Here is a 15,800-nt window from a genome sequence, read left to right on the forward strand (position 1 = left end):
CATAAACTCATAAACCATGAGGTCAGTTTTAACCTAGAGTTTTATTTTTTAATTATGGGTTCATGGCATAGTGCAGTATGTAGCTTAGACTGCTGGAAAAATTCATTACCAGGTTAGAATTGCTCTAAAATTAGTAGAGGATTGTATTATTTTTACATGGTCAGTGATCTAGACATATTTAAATCAGGCCATGATGTTCAACACCTGGCATGTCCAATATTTGTTTGTGTCTCCTCTCTGTTCTGACAAAATTAATAATTTTCTAATGAATAATAACTTAGCTGCACCCTGCCGGTGTGCCCTGTGTGTCTGCGGCTTCCACTCACCCACAATGAGTCTCTCTGTGTCAGGGAGCTGCTTGAAGAGTTTCCTAAAGTCCTCATTGCGCTGCTTGTATGTCGGACTCAGCACCTGCAGTGACAAGCAGAGTCAGAAACACCAACACACACGCTTCCAACATGCACGCACGCACGCACACACACACACACACACACACACACACACACACTTCCAAAATCAAAATTTAAACATGCTCTCTGACTCACTCACTCACAAGTGCCGTCTCTGTCACGCAGACGCAGACCCGAGTTATTTGTTTCCCGGAGCATGTGAAATACCCTTGTTAAAACTACCCACAGGTTTGATCGGGATTCTGGTGTACTCTAACCATACCATGGAATTCACTCTGTGGGTGGTTTTGACAGGCACTACAAATGGATGTATAGTGAATTGCAAGCATAGGTATGTGGCCTGAATTATCTTTAAGGCTGCATCAGTAATGATACTCAATAACAAAGTGCATTTTCGAAACATCACCCTGCTGCAGATCATTCAACAACACATGCTGCCATGACTATGAGCATTTACAAGATGAGTCACATTCTCATATTTGCAATACAGAGCAACCATGTGTCTGACAATGATGCTTTTGTCTAGTGACAAGGGGAAGGACAACTGATGAAACCTCAAACAAAACTGTGCACAGTGGTTTTGATTAACCTGGTCAAACAAATGCTTTTCAGCACAGGGAAGGATATGCTATTCAACGTAATTATATAATATAATACTTTTCTTTGCTGGGCTTCAGCGGACTTAATTATTTACAGGAGAGTGATGTTTTAAATATCTCCAAATGTGTGCCAAACTGACGGTCCTCACTATCGGTGCCAGATGCTTCCCTTCAACAGGAAAGCTTCAGGAAACAATAGCTGCCAACACGATAAAAAGATATATGCCGAGACAAAAGAAAAATATATCCCTTTGGATCAGCACGGGTGGGAAAAGAACATCTTGTTCATATTAAAAGTGACTAAATGTGCTTCCCTTCTTAAACAAAGCAGTTGAAATACTGAAATACTGTTTGGGAGTGTTTGTTTATGCTTCTACTTGCCTTTGAGAAAAATGTGGTGATGATAAACACTTCCCTGAGTGACATCTCTGAAAGCCCCAACTAATTGCCTGGAATTGAAATTTGACTGCCTTAACTACACACATCATCATGTTGCTTCTTTTTTTACAATCTTCAACTGTGAACAAAAATAACCGAAACACACCTACACACTTTTCATACATCAAGTTACTTGCACAGTAACCCGATGAACACTCCAAATAACAGGCCTCTATGAACTCTGGAAGAATTCAAATAGCTATGACTCACACCCAAACTAGTTGTTTTCTTTAGAAGTGGGGAATTACCATAGAATGCTTACAGCAACATATAATAAAAAGTGATACAAAGCCTTTTCTCTGACCCCTCTCTTGTGACTTTACTTTGCCTAAAAAGAGCTCAATAAATCTGTCTAAACCCCAAAAGTTTTGAACTTCTCCACATCACTTTCTTAACTCATCTCCATGTGGTTTTCAGCTTCAACAAGTGGAGATCAACTTACAGCAGGGATCTCCTCAGTGTCCCACACAGGATCCTGAAGGTCCGAGGCAGCCCAGCCACACTCCCAACCCCACTCCCCTCTAGCTGGACCCTGCAGGAGCCACCCTGCCAACGCCTCATCCAGCTCCAGCACGGCCTCCCAGTCCGAAATCGTACAGTCCTCATCCAATTCCATATTCACCACACCAGATCCTTTTTGGCGCCTGTATGGCAGCTAATTTTCCAAAACGGGGGCCCAGCGGGCTTTTCTGACGTTGGAGGACTTGTCAGTTACAGGAGGTTTGGAAAATAAGAGTAGACAGAGCTTGTGAGTCCTTTGGTTTGGAAGCTTAAGTATCCGCCCTGTTTAGGGTGCTGCTCCCTTTCAGCGTTGAGCGGTGGTCACGGCACACTCCAGCCACATGATCCTTGTGTTGTGCTCTGGCTCTCTCTCTTCCTTTCACACACACAGGGAGAGGAGTTATGGCTGTTGCCCTCTAGTAACCCCGGCCAACAAGTCCTTTATTATCATGCCGGGAGCTTTTTCCTTTTTTCCTGCTTTCTCCTCCTGGTAAGTATATGAGCTGAGTGTGTGTAAGTGGGGTGCTGTCCAGGTTTGACTGCCTTGTAATTACCCAGCTTATGACCAGAAAAGAATGAAGCGAGTTTACTTTATGGAGACTGGAGAGGAGAGCTTATACAAACAAACTGGATGGGAAGAAAGAGGCTAAGAGGAAAGAAAACAGGACTGAATAAAAAAGAGGAATCAATGTTTTCAGCCCACTGAAGTATGTGTTGAGACTGTCTTGCTGTCTGTCCAAGTGAGTGAGTTACAGAGAACAGATGTGAGCATAACCTCCAGTTACCTCCGCCTGCAAAACAACACCATCAATCTTGACAGGCTCTGCACTGGTTTGCAGTCCAGAGCTTTGGTCGCAGGGTGAAGTTGCCAGATAAACATACAGTCAATATTTCTGTTTGTTGGTTTCCTTTGACCAATCATTTTATGTATGAAAAGCTGCTGGAATCCAAACTAAAAGGTACTAAAAGTACACATTTGAAAGTTATTTAAGTATATGTAGCACCCCCTCCTTTCTCCATGCCTTGGTATTGGGGTCATCCATGTACTCATGATACTTGATCACCCTCTGTTACTCTAAGCAGGCAAGAAAAATGCAGAGCTTGCAGCTCCTATTTTAGCAGCGCTTAAAAAAACAATTGGTATTCTTAACTAAAAATATTTCAAGAGTCAAGAAGGTGGGCATAGTGATGGAAGTCCCAGCAGCAATGAAAAAAAGATGTTACTACAACTTGCATTTCATTGACTCCTGCTGGCTGAAGCAAATTTGTAGCCCACATTATCTGCACTGGAATTCAGCCATGACTTCCACCTTTCCTCTGCAGGTAATTCCCAATCCTCACTTCAACAGGCCATTGAGGAGATGCAGGAAAAACAGACATGAAAACAATCTTCAGCAGCAGGCCTTTTGAAAAACAGGGCTGATTATTGATGCACAGCTCTAAAAAGGCCTTTATCCTGTTGGAAATGGCTTTACATCATGTTAATGAAATTTACGCGGAATGAGGGTTAGTCTTCTTAAAAATTGACGGCAGAACAAATCATTCCTCGAAATTACTTGTGGCGTCCGTGCAGAGATTGGTCCTTTACTTCCTGCTCATTCAATTCATTTCCTCCAATGAATCAAGCAAAGAAAGAGGGCATTGTGACTGATGCAGCGACCAGCGTTCAGGTGACAGTGTCATACTTGGGATGAGGTGGGACTGTGGATACAGTGTTTAGGGATTTGGTTAACTATTAACGCTGGACAAACAGTAGGGGATGGAAGAGACTGGTACTGTAAACCAGGGTGGGGTTTTAGTGTTTTAAGGGGGGTGAGGGCTCGAGGTGTGCGAGTCCATGCTGTTAACAACAATACCATCCTTTTACTGTGTTGTTAGTCATTTGAAAGGCAAAGTATGATGGCGCATATCGATCTGAGTGAAGCAATGTGAAAGGCCTGACGTACACTCTCTGCTGCATCGATCTATGTAGATCTAAACAAATTGTATTAATTCGCTGTCTAAAGTTTGTCCGTGTTTTCCCTCTTGTTGCTAACTTCCTGTAGCCTGTGGGTATGGCGGCAATGGAAACATTGCAACAAACTTGTGTAGATGCAAGCGAATAAACAGGCGCTATCAGAGGGCTGTGGACTGTGCGTATCTCTAACAGGCTCAGAACTCACATTGGGACGGATGGGTTTTTAATCACTGTAGTTTCAGTGCCATGGGAAGTCATCATTGCCATGTAGAGGTGCGCACATGCACACGCTGTCCTACTGTACATGCAGGTGCATCATGGGTTACGACACCCACAGATCCAGTCACAGCCGACTGAGGTAAAAGTACATGGACACAGAAACAGGAGTTGGGCTGGAGGGAAACATGCCACGACCTAAAGCGCCATGCTCCATTCCCCTGTTGTTCAAAGGCATTCAAGGCTCGTCCAGAGGGCCTTGTGATGGTTTGCTGATTTGTTTAGTACAGTGAGAAAGCCAGTGGGCTTGTTACCACCTGTTGCATACCAGAATTAGAAGTTTGAGTGGTGACAGGACTTTGATCACCATCTGGGACTGGTGACACAAACATCCAGAACACTCTACTATTAACATAAATTTGAATTAATTAAATAAGACCACAAGCAAAGAATAATTCTGTAAATGAAACTATAGAACTTTAGTTTGACAAATGTCTATTTAAACACGTCAAAATCACTTCCTCCAAAGTGTGGCTTTGCTATTAGGTGGTAACAACATTGATTGAAATCAATGGGATGAGAAACAGGCAGAAGGGGTGTTATCATTCCACCGGTCTGACAACCAGGATACAGAGCGTGAGAGACAGAAAGTTATCCAGGGTTGCACAAGAATACAAGTCATGCTTACTCTCAGGATGTGTTGTCTTTCATGCTGGGGAGAGAGGGGAAGAGTGTACACACAGAAAATAAAAAAAAGAAATAAAACAACATAAAATGGGAAAAAGTCCAATAAACACACTTCTGGAAACGTAGAGTTTGACACTGAGTGGTGTCCAAGTCCCACACTATCATTCATCACATCCATGACATCATATCATTCTTGCTCACTCTGTGGGCTTAACTATCACAACAGGCAGCTTTTCAGTGTAAAAGTTGGTTGTAAATAATTATTGAGGAGTTGTTCTGCAGCTCAACACATGGAAAAGAATTATGCTGGGGTCAGAAATAGAGTAGGCTCGCCATCTTGTGGTGCAATATAGAACTGCAACACCCTGGCTTTGTTGTCTATACTGTGTGTACCATGAAGAAGAAACTATAATTATTATACTGTAGTCTTCCCATTCCCTTGATTCCCTGCATCAGAAAGGGCCACCTGTTGCTCTTTTAAGCCCATGCTGATAATCCCAGCCTGGAAGACCAGTAACCCACACTAGTGATCTGGTGCTCCAGTAAACAGGGTCAAGGACAACATCCTTTCATCTCGTAAGCAGAACACGCCACTAAAAACAACTCAGAGACTTCCAGGAGTCACCCACATGACGTGAAATCACACCAGCACACATACACACCCATATAAGACTTCACATATGTTGATAATGTAAATAAAAACAAGGTGTGACTTACGTTGTACCAGCTTTGGCTCTTCTGTGGAGAGAGAGAGAGAGAGAGAGAGAGAGAGAGAGAGGATGTATTTAACTCTGTGAAACCTGTACATGCTGAAGCAGGCTTGTGAGTTCATACAGACATACAGAGGGTGTGAAACATGATCGACCCGATCGTACCAAGTTACAGCAGGCCATGAAGGTCACACTGTACCTCATAATCGTTCCTGCCAGGAATTACAGGAACACTATTTAGAAGCCAGAGACCGATGTTCGTTTCAACTATGCTTAATTTTGAACCTCAAAGTGCTGAGGTAAACACAGTGTGAACTTTTCCTTCAGTTCACTCACCTCATCACTCAAATAACACTAATATTTACAGAATGACACAAAGTTCTTTGAATAAAACATTCATTGATCAATCAATCAATCAATCAATCAATCAATCAAATATAGGAATCTGAGAACCTGAAAGTAATTCCACTCCAAACCTGCCATATATTGCAATAGTACATTAGATATACAGTTAAAAGTTTTTTGCACTACAATATGTCCATCTCTGTCTTAAAAAAAACATTCAGTCACCAATAATCTATCTGAAGGTTGTTCCATCACACATTGAAATGATTTTAATCTTGTTTTCAATAATGTTCAACATTTTACAACCATCAGATTTAATTCTTCATAAACAACCAATTGATTCTGTTGCAAGTTTTATGACAGCAGAGGGCAGCAGAGATGTATCTTAATCACTATGACATTACAATATTTTTCCAGCCACATAAACACACTTTCTGCTCTAACAGTCTAATAGCAAAGGTCTGAGAGGGGAAACATGCAGGTGATCATTCAGAGGGTGAAACAAGGAAGAGGGTATTCAGGGGGAGAACAGGGAGAATAGAGGGGTAAAAAGTGATATCCAGTGTCTAATTCCAGTAGTACAATAAATAAAAGCACCACATTTTCAGTTAAAGCAAAAAAGAATAACTCAAACAATTTCAAAATCAAACAAAATCTTATTTTTCCTATGTTAGAGAGCTTTTCATGAGTTATAGTTGGACCTTTCCTAGCAAGACAACACTGTTGAATATTACTGAATTTTTGCAAACTTGATTACAGTGAGAATAATATCACTGTAGATTGAGTGAGAATGTGTTTTTTTCTTCTTATTTTGACCTAGTGGATAGTCTTACAAATGGCCACAATAATTTGCCTCACAATCTAAATGTAGCACAGTTCATTGCACATTCGATTTGTCTTTTGTGCCAAGGGTTGACGGCGTCTGCATTTTCTCTGTGTCTGATAGGGTTTGGTGGTTATATGCTGTGTGTGGAGTTAGCGGGCTGTGAGCTGCAGTAGCAGGCCTGAGGCCTGGCTGTGACGATAGCTGGGCTAATGTGGGCTAATCTGATTTGAAGGTGACAGAGACACGAGAGAGGAATTACTTTGAGGCCATTGTCTGGATAAGTTTTGTGTCCCATTGTGTTTGACTTTGTGTGACTGCACACTTGTGGGTTTGTGAGATTTATGACAGCATTATTTAGACAGAGAGGGATTATTTATTGTGACTGTATACGTGTGGAGAGAGAGAGAGAGAGAGAGAGAGAGAGAGAGAGAGAGAGAGAAAGAGAGAGAAAGAGAGAGACTATCCAACAGTTGAATAGAGTTTTGCCTGGGACTCCTCTGTGATTTACAGTGGTTTGGGTCTGTTTGTATAACTCTGAACTATATCATTTGGTTTAAATGTCACTACATCTGGGGCTGTGGATTACAAAACTGGAAGCTTTCTTTTTGCTGGATACACAGCTTCAAGAGAATTAGGACCAAATTTCAAGTTTGTTTTGGACATTTGTCACAAAATGAAATTTTTTAGCAGATAAATCAGCCCAGATTTAGAAACATCAAAAATGTCTCTACCACGATGGCAAGCACACCCTTAAAATTGTGCAATTGATGGGTTCAAACACCAGCAACCTGCCCTGTCACTGGAAACGAATACCAGGGTGGCATCAGTTTTTACATGAAGGGCCCCAATGTAGCACTTTATATTTCACAATAATTGTTTTCCGTTGGAACTTTTATAGATCTCGACATTTCTGACTGCACTTGAAGGCAGTTTCATTTCACGGAGAAAGAGAGAAGTCTGATCACCGGTTACGTGATTGGCCACCGCAGGTTGAAGTCGGGTTGCGTTTCTCCAAAAGTTGAATCTGTCTCGACAACCGCCGCAGCCTAAACACACTACCCCCATTTAAAATGATTGGGAAAACTCCGTTTTTCGCAGGACCGTCTGACAGCTGATACAGTCAGTCAGTCAGTCAGTCATTAAATAATGCATAATCTGCACTATAAATACATTTTAGAATAAACTGTTTTACACAGTTCACAAATCACTGTCCTTTTACATTAATTCAGGAGATGGAAAGCACGGGAAAGGACACGAGGGGCTGAAAAAGGGGATCCTACAGTCGCACAGCTACAGAGGAAGTAGAGAGCTGGGGGATTTAATGGGGGCCAGCGGGGATTGTCAATGGGTCAAATGAAAACAAGAAGAAATGCTTACTTTAATCAGGTTTAGTCTGTCATACTGAAAGAAAATTAAAGAGAAAACAAAATGTTAACCAAAGCAGTGAACAACATGAGCACAGAAATAAATAGGAAATGAGAGAGGAGAAGCTGAGGTCCAATGTGTTGTGGCTCATAAAACAACTCTGAAGTACATAACTGCCATTACAATACGATAGTTTCAGAGGTCTGACTTTGCAGCTACTAAATTTGACTCTCCATCTAGCTTGCATGTTACATGAGAAGCCTGATTGATTATTGTTGTGTCATCATCACTATTATCGTCATATGGCATTTGCTGCAGAGAGGCCCTTTCGCTGAATGCACTCTTTTATTTGGATTGCATTAGGGCTAGGGTGATCAAGCTCACATTGCTGGGATGACCTCACGCCATGTCTGGGGTCATGTGACCGCTGCTGACCACAGAGGCTCACATTGGGGGTGGGAGTGGTGGTGGTGGAGGGGGGGGGGGGGGGTTGCAATAGGGTTGGGGTGGGGGGGTTGGACTGTGGCACAGAAATGAAAAGTAATGTAATCAATTGGGATGTATGTGTGTGCAAAAAGAGCATCATGAGGCATTTATTGTCTCCCTGTGTCTCTAAAATGTTGACACAAATGAGACCCCTACTCTGCGATACATTTAATGAGTGATAAAAAAGAAAGTGGTGATGAAGCCTGATAAGTAGCAAATTGAATGGATGAAGCGACAATATAGGCAATGCACTAAAAAAATGACACTAGTCTGTGGTCCATGTAGAGGAAGGAGAGGGGGATTTTGGGGTTTGTGGTGCGAGAAAAAAGCAGGACGGATCCTCTCATGTGGCAACAGAGCTGGGCAGCTCAAATAATGATGTAGTTCTGGAGCTCTGGACTGGGATGCTGGCAGAATTTTTAAGAGTTTATCCCTCTGCAGTCGGGTCGTTACACAGCAAGACAGATATAAAGCTCTCATTACCAAAATGTACCAAAACGGAATAAGTGTGTTAAGAGAGGGAGAGGGCCAACACAAGAAAAAGGGACAGGAATAGAGAGAAGAATTTATACGTGGTATTGGGCGCCAAAAGTATTCATTTTCATTCTTGGAATCTGACAAGATCTTAAAAATAAGGCTGAAAAGAGCATATTCTGATCCTGACTATATTTACAGTATATACAGTATGTACACCAAGATTAACACAAATACTTGAAAATTAGGAATTTGCTACATTGCATATCACCATAAAGGAAAATACATGACAGGAGTGGAGAGGGAGTAAGGTTGAGTGGGGTTTGTCTGTTTCAAAGAAATGTCCATCTGCTATGATTGTGGGTGCAGATGGGGCTTGTAACGGTTGCAGTGTGCACAGGAACAAGCTGGGTTCAGGGTGAAGCATTGCAAACAGTGTTCGGACATTTCCACAGAGCAGCTCACAAGACAAGAGGTGGGGCAGAGGGAGGGTGGGCACAGAGATATTTGAAGAACAGAAAAAAGAGTAATGCTTACTTTGGAAAGTCGCTTGTGAGACTAGCATGCAATCAGGAGAAGAACAAAGAAAAATCAGATAGAAAATTGAAAATAAAAAGAAATCAACTGCAAGAAGAAACAGCTGAAAGTACCAACAGAAGAGCTGAACAGTCATTATCAGATGACAAACAGTATCATATGGCATGTGGCAGCAGCAGATAGAGAGAGAGAGAGAGAGAGAGAGAGAGAGAGAGAGAGAGAGAGAGAGAGAGAGAGAGAGAGAAGGCGTGCACACTGTGTTGTGGAGACAAAAATGATTAAAGAAAAAGAGACAAAAACGACAAGTGATTTAAAACAGCAGAGACAGATGAGGACCGAATGAGAAGGTAAATGAAGACGGGAGTGGCATGGCTTATTTCTAACATTTTGAAAGCTCAAACGAGTGCTGAGCATACAAAACATTAGAGCCACGTGCTCCTGTGAAACAACCTGAAAGACTTAATCTGTCACCGAGTTCAGATGTGAAGGGGAGATGCAGGTGAGGAGGAGGACAGCAAATACAACACCTGAACTCTTCTGTTTTGCACCTTTTTCTATCAATGTGAATTGTTTCTTCAATAAGAGCTTAGGATGTCAAACAGATGCAATCACTCTATTTCTGTTTTTGACTTATCTATTAAGAGTTGCAGCAACCACTGTTTAGACAAAGAGCTTAAACAGACATGACAAGCAACAATCAGTAATCAGTAATCTATTCAGTAACCTGGAAACACTTTGTCAACGACAATAAGCTGTCCAACCTGCTGTTAAAAGGATAGGTCCCCCCTTTTTTATTTTTTTAAGACAATAGTTACATGTTATTTACATTTGTACATTGAAAGTTTTTTTTTTTTTTAAATCATTCCTCCTGTTCATTCTGGCCATCAAGAGATCCCTTCTTAATAGACTTTTAATGTAATTAAGATCAAAAAATCCACCTTAATGGACTGTTCATTTTGTCCTCCATCACTTAAATTGGAATCCCATCAAAAAAAGAATCTCTTGATGTCCAGTATTAGCAGTAGGAAATGTAAGGAAGTTTCAATTTTCATACGGGTACCTAACTATTGTTTTAAGAGAGACTTAAGAAACATGTCTTCTTTAAACCCAAACATAGCATATTTCTCAACTGCATTTTAGGCTTAGGTGTTATTTCTTGAATGTCCAATCACAATCTTAGAATCAGGACAAAGAAATGCTCCTGTATTATCATGACCTGTCAATGCATACGGTAGTGTGTTGTGGAAAGCTGTTTACAATCTGTAGTATGTGTCCATCTAACAACCTAAAAGGATCCACAACAAAACTATCTTGACTAAAGGCAACAAATACACAACTAGTTTAGGAAGGATATGATGTGGAGCACACATGTTTTTTTTGGTAAGTAGGTTAGTAGGTTTTTAATAAGGTGCAGAAACCAACCTTTCAACAACTAGCACGTCTTCATCCAGTAATTTTAATATTACAGTACTTTGATGAAGACATGCTGTTTGTTAGTTGCTGCACCTTATTTAAAGCTGTGCACCATACCACATCCCCGCACACCCTGAATCCTTGTCCTGTCTGTAAAACACTGATTTGAGCTCAGAGATGACTGATGCACAAGCTTTCTTTGACCTCTAATTCAAACGTCCCCTTTTGATGAGCATAGAAAATACCAAAAGTGAGTAAAATAAGCCAAGATCAACTAACAACTAAACACAACACGCTTAATCACAGTGTGTCATAGTTTTAGGAAAGGAAAGAGAGAGTACAAAACTAGAGAGTATAATGGGATGTCAAAATGAACGGCTGGAATGGAGAGGAGGGTGCAATCTCTCCTGAGGGAGGAGAGTGATAGTTGCAGCTCACTAGTTACATATCAGTATGTACAAGTCAATAATCAATCATAGAGGGTGCGTCACTACACTGGGAAAAAGGAATACAGCTGGGGCGACTCTGACGCGCTTTTGCAGTCAGTTTATGAATGAATGCACATGTGACAGTAAGAGTTGCCACGTCATCTCGACTGCAGTATCATAAAGTCACTATAATCCCTATAAGCACTCAGGTTCTAACCTCATTTTAATGTATTTCTGATGTGTGTCACAAGAAAAAGATAACATGTCATATTCTTACTTTAAGTAAACATGAAAGTTGTAGAACTGTTTCACAAGCACTCATACACATGGTTTCTTTTTGCAATAAAGTGATTATAACATATTCTTTATGAGTTTGTGAGTCAAGTGTTAGCATGATGTTGAAGTGTACTGCACAATTACACTGGTCAGAGTAAGTGGTAAAAAGCGTGCTGTGTTTTTATAAATCAAATATGTCCACCTAGCCATCACATACAACAAGTATAATGAGTCATAATGTGTGCTGTTTATGCTTTTGGTTTAGCTTATTCACAGTAACCCCCAGAGTTAGACAAGTCGATACATACCCTTCTCATCTCCGTGCGTGTTGTAACTCTGTCTGACACCCCCACCGCTAGCCTGTTTAGTACAGATCCTGGAGGTAAACGGTTCCAACTAGCCTACTGCTCTGAATAAGTGACAAAATAACGCCAACATGTTCCTATTTACATGTTGTGAATTGTATAGTCACAGCGTGTACAAATAACAAGGTCATATGAGACACAGACATCTTCTAACCGTATACAAACTGGGAACTATATTCTCAGAAAGGCGAAGCACTGCTACTTCTGCTACTTGGGCGGAGTGATTTGCTAGTGGTGAGGAGCAGAGAGTTTGCCTGGAGTTCACTCAGAGTTGGAGTAATAGAGTCAACAATTACTAGATAGTAAAAGCATAGTGACCTTGTTATTTGTACACCCTGTGACTATACAAATCACAACATGTAAACAGGAACATGTTGGCGTTATTTTGTCACTTATTCGGAGCAGTAGGCTAGTTGGAACCGGTTACCTCCAGGATCTGTGCTAGGCTAAGCTAGCGCTGGGGGCGTCAGACAGAGTTACAACACGCTCGGAGATGAGAAGGGTATGTATCGACTTGTCTAACTCTGGGGGTTACGGTGAATAAGCTGAAGTCCCAATAAGTCGGCGTGTTCCTTTAAGCCTTATCCTGACCGGTCTAACCTTAATCCATCTGTGTGTGAAATTGGCACCTTGTGTCCCACAGTGAAGCCTTTCACAACAGCTGTTCTGTGAAAACATTAAGAGCGACTTTGTAATTCACAAAGTGCTGTATGTTTGTTCTCTTCCTGAATCCCTCTTCACAACACTGACTCTTTTTAGAGGAACGGACACACTGTGAGCATTCTTGAAAGGACTGAGAACTTTGTGTGGTTTTACTTTTTTGTGCTGAGAGCTGGATACTAAATATGTTTTAAACTCTGGTAAAAGTGTACCACAGTTCAAACTGTGAGGCTACCCTTTATTTATATCAAACAGGTACCAAGGAAATGTGTCAAACAGGTTAAAAAAAAGGAGCCTCCCTGGTCGCTCACCTTTGAGTTCTTTCCGCCGCTTCTTGCTGACTGCAGGGAGTATGTTCTCTGGACGACCTGCTCGGGCGTGGAGGGGGATTTGTCAGAAGAGTGGTCAGAACCCTTCTCCACCATGTTCTCACCCTCCTGGCTCTGTGGTGTGGGAGAGCGCGAGCGTTTACGCAGGACTGGTGAGCAGGCGGGGGTGCTCTTGTTTGAGTTACTGGCAGTGCTAAAAGACAAGAGAAAGAGAGAAAGAGGGATGAGAAAATCATATTCTTACAAAAAATATTTGAACAGTCTTCCAAATTACACTTTAAGTGCATCACATGAATCATAATAATACTGTATCAATGTAAACACCATTCAAGGTAGTGTCATTAGTTTATAGATCAGTGTGTGACAGCAGCACGGCACAGAACCTGTTTCCCCATGCTTACATCATTTGAGGCTTAACAGTCTTGCTAACCTGGCTAACGACAGCTAAGCTAATACAGGAAACCAACAACAACAACAACAACAACAACAGCAGCAGCAGCGACGGAAACAAAACACCGTCACGCATGACCGGAGGATTTTCGCACTATTGCACACTTCAAAAGAAATAAAGAAATATATGTTTGTTTTTGAGCCCATCTGCAATTTGATTAAGATATCGGATCTTTTCCCCTGAAACACAAGAATGGTTTCCATGGCTGTAGAAAAGCCACTCTATAAGACATCACAAGGATTAAATGATCAGAGATACAATGGCAGGTGGAGGTCATCATTCTGGTTCTTAAAGTGGGCCTATAACACATGATTACAGTATATTCTGGGGAAGGACTATTGACTTGAGACAAGTAGTCCCTTTCCTTCTTTCCATCGTACGTTGCTATCAGGTAGCCTCTGTGATCCAGCACTAGACACTGAAAAAACACACACACACACACACACACACACACACACACGGCTCAGCTAGAAGCCTTCTCCTCACAATGACAGAAGCAGACAAAAGGCCCTGTAAGTGATCTGCGTGGCAGTGCGCCTACCAGGCACAGTTACTTGACATGGCGTTATGCAAGCCATTACGTCACTGCCGGCCAATGGCTGCTGTTAGTGGCCATGAATTACTGATCTACTGTTACATTCAGGACTTCAGTGCAGCTTAGAGCCCTACATCATACAGGGCAGCGTTGACAGCGTCCGTCACTGTCAGAGTCTGCTGTACCAGTAGCTGGTTAATTTACAAAGGCAAGGTCAACAATGAGCCTTCTCATCTGTTTAATGCATGGGGATAGATAATCCATTCCTGTATTATGGTATATCTGACATCAATTTATGTGATTACCAAATGGTCTGCTGTTTAGTGGATGATCGTGACTGTACTGTACATTTGTGTACTCTGCACTGACTCCTGATTAGTCCCTACTGACATGATTAGGAGTACATTTGCATTTGTGTCTTTGAAAGACATTAACTGTTCGACATTTATAATTTGAAGTAAACTTCTATTGCTGCCACAGCTCAGTGGCAGGTGAATGCCAGATGACTCCTTAGTGCAGGGATGCAGTTTTAAATTGTTAACCTCCGGGGTGGTATTTCAGAAAGCAGGTTTAGTGAAAACTCTGAGTTTGTTAACCCTGAGATGAGGGAAACTCTGGGTTTTCTGTTTCAGAAAGAGAGGTAACTTAACCTCAGAGTCAGTTACTATGGTAACTGAGCCTGTGAACCTAACCTGGTCGGGAGCAGGTTTTCTTCAATAAACCTTAAGTTTCTCTCAGTCTCCTCCCTCTGACACAGCGCTCTTTCATTTCCTCATTCATTCATTCAGTCTGTATCAGGCGCATTTTAGCGCAGTTTGTTATCGGCATGAATTAAAAAAAATTATGTTGGTTTTTTAACCATGTTAGGCAGACTATAAAATGTTTTATTTCTCAAAACATGGCATTTCCTTTTGTCGACGATCCCGTTGATGAAGAAGATGCTTTACTTCGCAGGGTGTTATATGTCGGGAGATGATATTGAAACCCCGACATTTTAATTTTTAGATAACTTCCTATTTGAGCGGTATCGTTTTTCTTCCCGGTCGATCAGTTATGTAGCCTAGGCTACATAACCTTATCCGTTCTCATATAACTAACGTCGCCCATCTATGCTCTTACATACCTGCAGACTATTTGTGTCGCATTACGTTTTTTTGCAAACGGAATTTGTCTTTATAACATTGGTGATGCTGAGCATATTAGTAAAGCCACTGTAGCAAAGGGCCGTCAGAAGAGTGTGACCTGCTCTGAAACGTGTTTTAAACGTTTTTAAAAGGAGTTCCACAGGATTGCAGGTGAATGATGTAAACCCTTTGAAATAAAAGATTATGAATTATAATGCTGTTAATGATGGCGCTGCAGCCTCAGAATGGGATTAGTAGGTGTAGTACTTTTTCGTCCGCAGAAATGAAATAGATTATAGGTTCAATACCATTTCACCAGTAATATTAGGCTATACTTACGATTAAATATGATATACACTATATTGGAATATACGCATTTACTCTAGCAGCAATTTTCTCCCACGTAAATTCTCTCTCTCTTGCAGCAGCCACCGTTTTTTTTTTTTTTTAACTCGCTGTACGTGCGCATGAGTATTTCCGCCGACCCGTTTGTTTGTGGTTGTTGCCATGGTGGATCGTAGTATCATGGCTCCATTCATGCAGCCTTTTTATTGTGGTGGTGATTGAACCAACTCATATCAGCTGTTCTGAAACCGAAAACTCAGAGTTTCCCATCTCAGGGTAAATCAACTCAGACATCAGGGTTAGACTCAGAGTTTGTTAAACCT

At 41.4% G+C, this 15,800-nt stretch overlaps 1 protein-coding gene across 22 annotated transcripts in view; it reads right to left on the bottom strand.

Moving 5' to 3' along the window:
• The window catches only part of gramd1bb (GRAM domain containing 1Bb), a 128,408-nt gene that overhangs the window by 12,354 nt on the left and 100,254 nt on the right, over positions 1–15,800 (bottom strand). For 10 of the 22 annotated variants that reach the window (XM_031290899.2, XM_031290916.2, XM_031290901.2 and 7 more), the window contains 6 exons: positions 13,005–13,215; positions 9,552–9,572; positions 8,067–8,090; positions 5,526–5,546; positions 4,810–4,833; positions 327–411 (listed from right to left, as the gene is read on the bottom strand). In XM_031290899.2, the coding sequence (XP_031146759.1) occupies positions 327–411; positions 4,810–4,833; positions 5,526–5,546; positions 8,067–8,090; positions 9,552–9,572; positions 13,005–13,215 (386 nt within the window). The remainder of the gene's footprint in view (positions 1–326; positions 412–4,809; positions 4,834–5,525; positions 5,547–8,066; positions 8,091–9,551; positions 9,573–13,004; positions 13,216–15,800) is intronic. The other 12 variants (XM_031290906.2, XM_036004653.1, XM_036004652.1 and 9 more) reach the window with 7 other exon arrangements.

Source organism: Sander lucioperca, chromosome 8 (genome assembly GCF_008315115.2).
Source record: "Sander lucioperca isolate FBNREF2018 chromosome 8, SLUC_FBN_1.2, whole genome shotgun sequence".
Taxonomy (NCBI): domain Eukaryota; kingdom Metazoa; phylum Chordata; class Actinopteri; order Perciformes; family Percidae; genus Sander; species Sander lucioperca.